Genomic DNA, 12,873 nt, shown 5'->3' with positions numbered 1-12,873 from the left:
AAGCATCTCGCTGACTTCTTGCAGGTACTGGCTCTAACCAGACAACAGCTTTTATCTTTTCCTATTGGACACTGACCCATGCTTTTATTAAACACAAACAGCTCCACTGAATAAACTTTGGAAACATCATCTAATGGTTCTGTTGCAAAAGCATGCTTTACTGTGATACAGTTGGTGGCTTTTCAGGTCATTCCATGCTCCATACCAAAAAAAAAAAAAAGAAAAACCCATTGGTGTCAAATTGATTCCAACTCATGACAACCCCATGTGTTACAGAGCAGCAATGCTCCACAGGGTTTTACTTGGCTGTTATCTTTACGTAAGCAGATCGCCACGCTTTTCTTTCACTGTGCCATCGAACCATTTGCACCACCCAGGGACCTACCCACAGGATCCCAAACTCCCCTTTGCAAAGTGGGATTTTCACCAGTCATCTAATCCACCCACTATAGAAATTCAGCTCAAACTACATGACTTCAGACGAAACAACATATACACTTCCCTGATGTCTGTTGCTTCTATCTGAGTCATTGCTTCTTCCTTTATCTTGAGAAGAAAAAATGGAATTGTGCACCAGTCCCTTAAAGATTAAAAGAAATCAGGGGTTTTAAAGTCTATCTCTGGGGTTTTGGATCCCTCCAAGCGGTTTCGAAACGGTTTCTAGCAGGAAAGTTGTCATAGAGATAATGAGCTAGTCAGAGATGAGCAGGAACAAAAGGAGGGTCGTGGGGTGGAAGGCGTGGAAACAAAGTTGAAATACTATGGGCTATGCAGAAAGATGCTGACAGCTGACATGCTGGTCTCCGGTTCTGAAGAAGGAAAAGGTAAACATCCCTCGAAAAGTCAGTGGATTGAAGAGAATTCTGGACAGTAGAGGAGGTAGGATCCTTGCCTTCGGCATAAATTGGGCAAACCTTAAACTGTTTTCTGTTTTTCAAAGTGAATGTCCTACCTGGATCTTTGCAGAGAGACCAGAAAAGCCTGCTTAAGAACTAGTAGCGGCAGCTGGGGCAGCTGAGTTTGACCCACAGGAAGGAATCAAGCCAGGCAAGGGAGGTTTGGGTCAGCTGCAAACAGAGGGACTTCACCAAAAGGAGCCTCCGAAGGTAGGTGAGGAGGTCACAGAGTCCGGAGAGTGGTTAACCTTCTGGGCTTCACCCCCACGTCAGACCTGGTACCTGCCTTTTTCTCAGTCAGGGCACGTCCGTCCATTTTCCATGCCTCCATTTTCAACTCTGTGAAATGGCGATACTACCTACGGCATCAAGGAGCTCTGGTGACTCAGTGGTTAAGCGCTGGGCTGCTAACAGAAAGACTGGCGGTTCAAACCCGCCCAGTGGCTCCGCGGGAGAAAGACGTGGCGATCTGTCCCTGTAGGGGCAGTTCCACTCTGTCACATGGGTTCACTATGAGCCGAAATCGACTCGAGGGCACGCAACAACAAAAATCTACGGCGTCACAGAGCGTGATGTCCCTAAGAAGTCAGCACACTTCAGCAGAGTGACAACCAGTCTACAGTACTTCATTTAGGACCAGTTAGGGGCCAGAGCTGGAGATGAGCCCAAGACGTCGATCAGGCGGCCTCCCACCACCACCTCAAAATACAAGCTGGGGTTCTGCAGAAGTTGTGTGTGCTGGGGGCGGGGGATGGCTTTAGAAAAAGAAGCAAACCGGAACAGATAAGAGAAAGCGGACAAGAAGTTAAGCGTTAAGTCCCAACCCCATTTTGGGGTAGGGAAGGAGGTGCCTTCGAAACTCGTCCGGCAGGAGGTGAAAGAAGTAGCGCTGGAGCCCCCAGCTTGCCGGCATCCGCGAGATCCTGGGGAGGAGGAGGCGGCGCAGCACCCGCTTGGCGCCAGGCACTGCGGGGGTCTCGGCAAGACAACGGCCAGGAGGGGACCGCCCGGGTACAGGGGTCGGGGACACGCAGCCACTCACCCAGCAGCAACAGCTTGAGTTCGCGGCGAGCGTCCTTCTTGTCACGGCGAAGCTGGCGCTCGATCTCTGCGCTGATGCGCTGCGATTCCTTCTCCTCCGCCGACAGGCAACAGCAACCGGCCATAGTGAGCGCAGCAGCGGACGGGGCGACGCGGCCAGTAGCGCCTGGATCCTCTGTCCCGCCCCTCACCCGGCCGATTCGCGACTGGACTCGGGTTTTCGAAAGAAAAGACGTGGGGCAAATTGAGTTTCAGAGTAAGAGGCCTGAACCCTTGGGGTTCAGTCCTTTCTCGAGGGTCGGCTGTGAGGCGGGGGCGAATCCCGAGCGTTGGGGACGCTTAAGTGCACTCCGGATGCGGGCTCACCCACTCGCCCTCCACTCGCTCGGGGGAGGAGGGCGAGCCGAGATGTTGGGAGCGTTGCCCGCCTCCGGAAGATTCGCGCGCCCCTTGGCACAGGAGCCGGACGCCCAGTCAGGGGGCGCAGACCGCGCGTAAAAAGCTGGGGCGTCAGTGCTGGCGGGAGGGTGGGATCTCCTGGTCTGGGGGTGTCCCAGGCAGGCGGCGGGCGCGGCGTTGGTTGCAGGCAAAGGACCTGACTGGGCCTTTCCTGGGAAGTTCCGAAAACCTCAGTAGTGACCGCAGACTAAGACAGAATGGAAATGTTCCTGCTGGCGCTGTGGGGCTCTAAGTGGCAGGAGGAGGCGGGGCGTCTAGAACCTGCAGCCCTGGCGTCTGCCCGAGTTGGCCCTCGGGCCACCCCGAGCCAATGGCGCCTGGGGACGAAAGTGGGCGAGCAAAGTGCTGGGGGGCGCAAAGCGAGGGGCCTCGGGTCTCCAAGCACCTCCTCCCCGGCTGCTGCGTCCCGGCGCAGAGACGGCCGCTGGCCGAAGTTGCTGTAACTAGCTCGCTCTGGCCGCCAGGACCTTCTTTCTGCCCAAATCCGGCTTCCGACAGGTGACCGAGTTTCGCCAACTCTCCATTGTCAGTGGAGGCGGCTGCGGCCGACGGAAGAAGAGTGGAGAGGGGCCAAAAGTCCGCCGCAGGACACAGTGCGCCAGGGGCAAGGTAGAGGTCTCTACCTAGACTTGAAGTTGAGGTTAAACCTCACCACCACACAACCCAGTTTCCTAGACGGGCTCCTTCCGCCTCCTGGACACCTGAGCCCCGCTCTGCCGTTGACAAAGTCCTGGATTCAGCTCGGCTGTCCGCCTGGAAGGTGCAGAGGGACCTGCGCCCGGTGGCTCTGCATTCACAGAACAACCGCCACCGGGTTCAGTTAAATAAGAGACGTGCAAGACTTGAGAGTAAATATCCTTCCGGCCCTTTCCGACCCCACCTGACGCTAGGGGCTTGGGGTGAGGAGCATGGAAAACGGCTGGCTACTTTGCATTCGATGATGGATAAGACTCCTGCTTTACAGAAAGGGCTGTCCTGGCATGTTCCCTGCCCCAGCCCTGACAGCTACTTTGCAAAGATGTGTCCGCACAGGCTCTTTGCCTGGCTCTTGGAAGATCGGGATTATGCTTGAGCTGCTTAATAAAAAATAAAAACTTAAAAAGCCCTTCTTTGGACTCAAATGACACGATAGAGTGCATATTACAACATCTGATTTTTGTCTTCTATGTAGATTGTGAGGCAGAGCTCAAGGGAGCCACACGAGAAGAGAAGGGGAGGTGGAGGGAGGGGATTCTGTCGTCCACCGCGATGAAGGTTCTTTTCCCTCTCTACTGGTCAGCGTATGCGTGTAAACATTTTATGGCTTTAGGCCATTAGCTAACGCTTCCTCCATTAAGAGCATAAATGCTCCCCTTTCACAAGCGTAGCTTATCTGTTCATCAATTTCTAACTGAGGAGCATATTGAGTGGAGAGAGTTGCATGTATCATTTATAGAGAACTTGGCACTGTGATGCTACTTGGCTGCAAGGTCTTATTAATATTATTTCTTTTACAGTTTAAGGAATGTAGACGAATAAGGCATTAAAAATGAATATGTATACATTCTTACATGTGTGGACTCTGTCTTATATTTCGGTGCAGGCATAAATTGATATTAACAGTGACTCCTACAGGAAAACGTCTGAACGTTTCTAACTTGATCCTTGAAGTTATAGTCACATTTCTGCTTGAGCTCTTATAAACTAAAAAAAAAAAAAAGTCGTTGCCCTCAAGTCGATTCTGACTCATAGCGACCCTATAGGACAGAGTAGAACTGCCCCATAGAGTTTCCAAGGAGGTGCTGGTGGGTTCAAGCTGCCATCCTTTTGGTTAGCAGCCAAGCACCTAATCACTGAGCCACCAGGGCTCCTGAGCTCTTACAGATTCATTTAAATTTTGAGAATAAGAACTTTTAGCTTCTCAAGTTAATAGTTGCGTCATAGTTGTTAGTATTTTTTAAATGACTAAAGTTAGTGCAAAACTGAACTGGACTCCAAGTTAACTGGAATAACTGACTTGCTAGTGGAAAGTTGCTAAGATTTCAAAAAGATATGAAACATGTATTACTTGTGGGAAGGATAATCTGTGCAATTTTTCTGGGCTGGTCAACTTGACAATATGTATCACAAGTCTTAAACATGCCCATTGCCTTTGATCAAACCAGCAATTCTCCCCTTAGAAATAATCGGAGAGAAGCCATGTGATTTATGTGCAAAGGTTTTATTTTTCATAACAACAAACAAAAACTCAAAACAACCTAAATGTCCAGCAACAGGGAATAGGTTAAATAAATTATGGTACATTCATATAATGAAATATTGTGTAGCTATTAAATATGTAAATATGTGAGTAACAGATGTGGGCATAATGATTAAAGAAACGGGGAGAAATCTTCAAAAGATATTGAGTGAAAAAGGCAAGATACAAACGTATAAACAATATGATCCAAATTTTTTTTATGAGAACACACATAGGCATTTTTAAAAGACTGAAAAATATAAGTCTAAGTCATAACTTTTTGGTTGATTTTCATTCTCTGACACAAAATTATTTGGAGCAACTTGTATAAAGTTAGCTAGATACCACTACCCTCGACTGTAAAATGAGAGGAGTGAACCAGAATGAGTTCAAAAGGATCCCCCAACTCTAATATTCAACTATTTCCTTGAAGATTTTCATACTTATAAGAAGGTATTAAAAATAATCATAGACCTACTGTTGTTATTGAGCATTGGCAGCTAGTGAGAACTGTAAAATGGAGATATGACAACTCAAAGTCAGTTATTTTTATACTTCTATTTTTTATCCATGTGTCTGTTTTCTTTATGTTTAGGATCTGGAGGTGGGGTGAGAAAAAAAAATTTGTTATTTATTCATTTGAAACATCTTTCCAGGAAGGGGTAGTTTTGAGAAAAGTTCTTTGTAAAAGAGAAAATATGTTTCCCCAGGTTATTCCAAAAATGCAGCAATTCCATTTCATTACTCTTTTGCAGATTAGAGCACAGTTCAGTATACCTGCCAAGTGCTGGGCCATAAGGGTGAGGTGAGCTAGTAGTCTGGAATGCGTCTGAACGTTCATTGAGTTCCTAGTCCGTGCCAGCCCCTGTACCAGACACTGGGGAGTCAGATAAAACGATAATTCCAGAGTTTAGGTAGGCTACAGTCTACTAAAAAGAAGTAAGACTGAGACCCTGAAATCTGACCCCATGCCTTCCTGCTTCTTGCCAGACTGCAGGCAGTGAGTAGGCAGCTTTCCATAGCCTACAGAGATACATTCTAGCCCTTCCTTCATTCAGCCTCTCCCTTCAGCTCAGCCTCATCTCCAGTCACCCTCCCCAAACTCCAGACAAATGTAACTAGGCTTCCTCCTCTGCCTTCATGCCTTGGCACATCTCTTCCAGAAATGTTAACTCTCACCTTCAGGTAAGTTGGGTACTTTCTTTTCCAAACACTTCTTTTCTGAGAAACCATCTCCACCTCCCATCTCTCCCTATTGACTGAGCACTTTCTCTGTTCCTCTCTTCGACATCACGCTCATTACACCTGTTTGTTTCTTCTCCTAGTCCGTGAGTTCCTCACCAGGAGATTTTTACTTGTTCGTCTTGGCATTCCTTAATTAGTAAGTTTTTGTTGGCTGAATAAAACTGAAACCAAGAAGAATTAGTCTGACATAAGAGAAACAAACTGAAGCGAAAAGCGAAAGTTCTTGTGGTAGAAGATAGAAACCAATAAGAAGCTCACAACAAATGAATGTGAGCAAACGTATGATTTAGGAGAGACTTGTGTATGGAAGCTGACTCCCACTTGCCCCTCATAGGGAATGACTGCTCTGTTTCTAAGTCAGAACTCCAAGGAAATGTGGGAGCAGAGGACTGGAATGATACCAGAACTTGAACATGTAACATAGATTCAAAGTATGACCTTGAGGAAGTTCACAAAGCTAAAATAGCACTAATATTAATGCATTTATGCTCCTTTATGGCAGGGTTTTTCAAACTGCAGTTGTGACCATAAGTGGGTCACAGATAAATTTCTGGGTTGTGACCGGCATTTTTTTAAATGAAACAGAATAGAATGTAAACAAACAAATCAAAGTATGCTGCTTGTTTTATTTCATATTTTTGCTTCAAATATCAACTCTTAAGTAGATCAGTACTAAATGAGGGTTTGCTTTCCCATAAGCTAGATGGGTTGGTCTAAGTGATTTCCAATATTCTTATTCATTTTTCTGAGTCCAACCTGTTCCCATTTTCTGCGCCCAATACAGGTAGTCCTCGACTTTCGACGTTCGAGTTATGTTCCGTCTTTGCGTCAGTAATATGTACTACATACAGTGTTGCAGCATGTCATTTGCTGATGTTATTATTCTCATGCCAGTAACCAAAGACAAATACATAAAGATCAGATTTATAAAGATACTGATAATAAAAGGCAGTAACAGTAAAAAATTTAAAAAAAAAAAAGAGGTATTTCAGAGCTGACTTATGACAGAGTCCTCCAAATGGAACCCCATTGTATTAGGGAACTACCTGTATATTCTCTAAAAACTTTTGAGATCCTTACTCCCCTCCCCACCCAATCATCAGTTGTGGAAGAGCAGAGTTGGTAAGAGTCAACGGAGCAGTGATGATTTGGTGAATGAATTTAGTGATACTTAGATGAATGGGTAATAAGGGTAGCTGGTGGCTGGTTGTACTCAACATACATTTTTCTAAGGCAATCGACATATCAGAGTTTAACATGTTGCTCCAAAATATTCTCTGCCTGAGACCAGAAACTGTTTATTATAAAACTTCTACTGAGAAGGCTAGAATTAGAGACAATGAAGCCTGCCTTCAAACAGATGTGACTGTGAGTGGGCAGGAATCACTGTTGTTTGTTGTTGAATCTGACTTTTCAGGGGTGGTAGGTGTCTCAAGAATTTAAGAAATAAAAATCTTTAAGATGAGAAATTTGGAGTGTTCTTTTTTTTGTTTTTGTTTTTGTTTTGCTTGTTTTCTTTCCCTTTTTGCTTAAATTTCCCCCCAATGACATCACACTCCTCCTGAATGAACCAATGTTAACAGCCATTTGCCATCAAGCTGACTCCAATTCATGGTAACCTCACGTGTGTCAGAGTAGAACTGTGCTCCACTGGGTTTTCGATGGCTGATTATTTTCATAAGTAGATAGCCAGGGCTTTCTTTTGAGGTTTCTCTGGCTGGATTCGAACGTCTAAACTTTTGGTTAACAACTGAGCACATTAACTGTTTGTACCACCCAATCTAATATGTATTCTGCCACAGTTTTCATGGACTTATAATCGTATACAAGCATAAATACATGCATTGACATAAATAAACGTGCACAGAGGGGATCTGCTGTTATTAGTTCTAAAACATGGACTGTACTACATGGAATCAATATTTTGCTTTTCTCATTCAATGATACCATCCGGGAGTCTTTCTAAGTAAATAGTATCACTCTGATTCATACTTTTTAATGGGTACATAATATTCCTTTGTGTGAAAGGACCATGTTTTGAAGGGGAAACTGTTTCCAGTTTTTAGCCACTGCAAAGTTGTAATAAACATCTTTGCACGTAAATCCTCATGCACTAAAGCTTTTATTTCCATGGGATAGATTCTCAGGAATTAGATTGCTGGATTGAAGGACATGTACATTTTAATAGATGTGGCCAAATTCCTTTCCAAAAAGATCAAAACAATTCACATTTCCACCAAAAGTATGAGTACTCATCTCCCTATATCTCCACCAGCAATAAATATTACCATTGCCATCAAGTCAATTCCAACTCATGGTGAGCCCATGTGTTACAGAGTAAAATTGCTCCATAGGGTTTTATTGGCTGTAATCTTTATGGAAGCAAATCGCCAGGCCTTTCTTCTTCAGTGCCACTGAATGGGTTCAAACCACTAACCTTTCAATTAGCAGCCAAGCATAAACCACTTGCAGCACCCGGGGACCACCCAATAAATATTATCATTCATTCATTTCTGGTAGCTTGAAGGGAATAAAATCATCCAAAAATGTTGCTTTACTTTGCACTTCTCTGACTACTCATGAATTTGTATATCTCTTCGTATGCTTGTTAGCATTTGTGTTTGCTGCTCCGTGAATTGTCTATTCATTTCCTTGGCGCATTTTAAAAAATTGAGTCATTTGTCTTTCTTGACAATTGGTAAAAGTTCTTCAATACTACGTAGCAAATCTTTGTCATCTGAATTACATATTTTCACATCTATTGTTTGTCTTTTATCTTTTTTAATGGGACCTTTTGCTTTACAAAATACTTTATTTTTACATAGCCAACTATCTCTATTTTTGCATAAAAAGAAACTTTTGGAGTTCTAGTTTTTATAAGAAAGTCTCCCCATTTCTAGATTGTACGTGCCGTATCCTAGATTTTCTTGCAAGCATTTTTATTATTTTGTTTTTGCGTTTAAATATTTGATCCATCTGGTGTTTATTTTTGTACAAGGTGTAAGATAGGAGACCAATTTTGTTTTCTTCCAGATGGATAGCCAGTTGTGCCAGCATCATTTATTGAACATTGTATCCTTTTTCCAATGAATTAAACCTCAATCTTGGTCGTATATTACATTCTCATACTGACTGATACTCGGTTTTAGAGTTTATACTGTTCCACTGAACTATGTATCTATTCCTACGCCAGTGCCATACCATTTGCCATTGAGTTGACTCTAACTCATGGCGACCCCTATTACAGGGGCTTTAGGGAATGTTTTGCTATCTGATAGGATATAATACCCCCTCAGTGTTAGCAGACTTCTTGACTGTGCTCAAACATTCATACTCTTCCATATAAAGACCTGGCAGTCTGTTCCCATAAAGATTTGTAGCCTAGGAAACCTTATGGGGCAGTTCTACTCTGTCATACAGGGTCACTAGGAGCTAGAATTGTCTTGATGGCACACAACAACTACAACAGGATGCCATATGTGGCCATCCAGGTATGTTCATTCTTATTTTTGCTGCCACTACTGCTGACCAAGCCCCCAGCATCTCCTCCCTGGACTAAAAGAGTAGCACAGTCACTGGTCTTCCTGCTTCCATTCTTGACTCGCTAAAATTCATCCATCACAGAACAGTGACAATGAGCTTTTCAAATCCCCAAACAGATCACATCATCTCATAGATTAAAATCCTCCAATGGACTCCCATCAGAGAGTAAAACACAATCTTGTTCTGGACCACGAGGCCCTACAGGATAAGGCCATTACCTGCCTCTCTAACTTCGTATCCTAGCATTCTCCCTCTTGTTTAAGTGCACTCCAGTCACACTTAAACATACCTCAGGGCCTTTGCACCATCTGCTCTGCCGCCTGGAACATGCTTCCTCCAGATCTTGAAATGTTTAGTTTCTACTCGTCATGTATGTCTGACTTTAAATGTGATTATAGGCTTCCCTGACCACCTGGCCTAAAGGAGACCGTCTCCGCCCTGCCCCTGCCACCCATCCGCTTGATATCATTATCATACTCTAGTATAATTTCATCACAGCATTTGTCACTACCTGATTTCTCTTGTTTTTTCCTTTCTTTATCTGTTTATCATCTTTCCCCACCAGAAAAGGAATGTAATCTCCATGAGAGAAAGGACTTTGACTATCTTTTTCACCACTTATCCCTGGTGCTTAGATCAGGATATAGTAGCACTCAGTAGTATTTGTTGAATAAATAAATCAATAATACATATCTCATTGGATTGTTGTGAAGATTAGAAAATATAATATATATAAAGCATTTAGTCCTATGCTTGGAACTAGTAAGCACTCAATTAGTAGAGAATTTTTTTTATTACTATCATCATCAGCATCATCATAAAAAAAACTTGATTTTGAACACAACAGATACCTTCATGATTATTCTTATACATTGGGGAGAAGAAGGAAGAGTCACACTTTGCACAGTCATAGGAATAATTCTAGCTGCCTGGGAGCAACTGCAGGCAGGAACCATGTTCTGAGGCTTCCCAGCAGGGGCAGAAAAATGGATAGACACACTGCACCACCTGTCTGGCCCAGACAGGAATTTAGCCATTGAATCCTGTTGAAGATAAAGATGAAAGTCATATGTGCAGTTTGTTAAAGTTCATTGTTAATGGAGCAAATACTAGAGGATGCTTTAAATATTCCTACCCTAAATATTATACAGGATCCCTGGCTTCACAGTGGTTAAAGCACTTGGCAGTTCAAATCCATCAGCCGTTGCACAAGAGAAAGATGTGACAATCTTCTTCCATAAAGAGTTACAGCCTTAGAAACCCTATAAGGCAGTTCTACTCTGTCCTATAGGGTGGTTATGAGTCAGAATCAACTCGACGGCAGTGGGTTTGGTTTGGGTTAAATATTATATACATTGTGTATCTTTTCTTCATGATTTTAAAATCTGGAAATTTGGAAAATACCGGTTGGAAACAGACTGGAAGAGTAAATACATAAATGCCTTCTGTCTTCTTAAGTCCCTGAGTCACTCCTTGATGGTCCATTAGACACAGGGAAGACCACCCGCTTCTTTTTAAGGTCACTGTGGTGGATTAGGATCCCTGGGTAGTACAAACGGTTAATGCACTCAGCTGTCACCTGAAAGGTTGGCAAGTTGAGTCCACCCAGAGGTGCCTCAGAAGAAAGCCCTGGTGATCTACTTCTGAAAAATCAGCCATTGAAAATGCTATGGAGCACAGTTCTCTTCTGACACACATAAGGTCACCATGAGTTGGGGTGAACTTGACAGCAGTTGGTTATTTTACTGGTGGTGGGTTGAAGATGGCCAAAAATTCTTTGACACTCCTTCCATTGAGAGGTAGGGTGTATGTGCCCTCCTCTTGAAGCTGGGAACCCTATGTGGCTGTTTTGACTGACAGATTATGGTGGAAATGATGCTGGACCAGATTCTAAGCCCAAATCTTGAGAGATTGGCAGCTTCCCTTTCCTGTCTCTTGGAACCCCCTCTGTTGGAAACCTGACCCCCGTGTAAGGATCTGGAGAGATCACCTGGAGAGACCTTGAGACTTCATGGCTGAGCTCATCCTTCTGTCCGTCCCCACCAAAGGCCAGAGATTAGTCTAGCCATCTGGGCCCTTCAGTCCAGTCCTGCCACCCACTGACTGCCACCAAGTGATCCCGATTAACCCCAGATGGAGCAGCAGAATCAACCAGCCAAGTCTGCCCTAATCCCTCGCTCACAGAATCCTGAAATACAAAAAAATGATTGTTGCTTTAAACCACTAAGTTTTGAGGGAGTTTGTGAAGCCACAATAGGTAACCTGAGTAATATGGCAATATTTAATATAGTCCAGGAGTTAATAACCTGTTGAATCAGTTTACTTCTGAACTGTCTACAGGGGCAATAGAACACACCAAAACTAGCCACAGGAAGATCCTTGAAGCAGCTTAAACGTTACAAACAGAGTAGTTTGGTGGCCAGGGGAGACTGAATTAAGATAGCTCCCACCTTGTGGAGAGTTCACCTTCCTTCTAAACAGCCAGAATGTGCACTCATTGTCATGTCAGTGGGGGTATGGAAGGTCCAGCATACACAAGCAATCCAGACACTTGATGTTCATACACTAGCCTTTTGAGCAATCACTAGGTATTAAGCACTGGAGTAATAATGATTGTGAGAAACAAATTTATCCTTATGAATCTCATAATCTGTTGGAGAAAACATTTATTCATAATTGTTTGCCAATGATTTCTGGGGTGGGGAAGAAATGCAGGGGGAAGAGGAGGCCACATCTTCTTAAAATTGTACCACCAAATCTGTTCAGATCCCATTGTCCACCATAAAGTTAAGTCTTGGGAAAATTAGCAATATGGGATTTGTGATCTGATATTTGCCTGTTATATACTATATTATGTAATAGCAAGAAAATCAAAGACCCTTGGTTTGTGGAGATAGAATCCTGCCTGTGTTTGCCAGGACACATTGATTGCAAGCAATAGAGATTGTGTAAACTGGCTTAAACTAAAATTGAATTTATCAGCTCTCAGGACTTAGACCTTCAGTGATGGACTTGGTTTCAGGTTCTGTAAGATTCAGATGCTCAAAACAGTATTATAAGGAAGTCATTTCTCTCTACTTTTTTGGCTGGGCTTTGCTGTGAGCTCTAGTCTCAGATAAGTCTCTCCCAACATGGTAGCAAGATGCTTGCCAGGAACTCCACCCTTATTGGTACCCACTGACAACCCCAGCAGAAAGAGAGCTTCCTCTTCCCAATTTTCCCAGTAAAAATTCCAAGACTGACACTGATTACTTGAGCTTGAGTCAATTGCCCCTTTCTGAATTGATTCACTATGGCCAGGGAATCATCTACTCAGCCCTCAAGGGTGAAATTAATTTTAATAATGTGTTGTATTTAACCCAGTATATTCAAAATGTTATTATTTCTTAAATACTAAAATTATTAACAACTTTTTTTCATGTTAAATGTCAAAATCCTGTGTATATTTTACACTTACAACTATCTACATTT

At 43.5% G+C, this 12,873-nt stretch overlaps 1 protein-coding gene across 1 annotated transcript in view; it reads right to left on the bottom strand.

The window, feature by feature from the left end:
- Positions 1 to 2,590, bottom strand: part of GNA14 (G protein subunit alpha 14) — a 211,554-nt gene extending 208,964 nt beyond the window's left edge. The window contains exon 1 of the mRNA XM_004383282.2: positions 1,939 to 2,590. Within this exon, the coding sequence (XP_004383339.1) occupies positions 1,939 to 2,062 (124 nt within the window). The 5' untranslated portion in view covers positions 2,063 to 2,590. The remainder of the gene's footprint in view (positions 1 to 1,938) is intronic.
- Positions 2,591 to 12,873: the final 10,283 nt, after the last annotated feature.

This window comes from Trichechus manatus, unplaced genomic scaffold (assembly GCF_000243295.1).
Source record: "Trichechus manatus latirostris isolate Lorelei unplaced genomic scaffold, TriManLat1.0 scaffold00107, whole genome shotgun sequence".
Classification (NCBI taxonomy): domain Eukaryota; kingdom Metazoa; phylum Chordata; class Mammalia; order Sirenia; family Trichechidae; genus Trichechus; species Trichechus manatus.
Note: the sequence above shows the minus strand (reverse complement) of the source record. Positions and strands in the feature narration are given on the sequence as shown.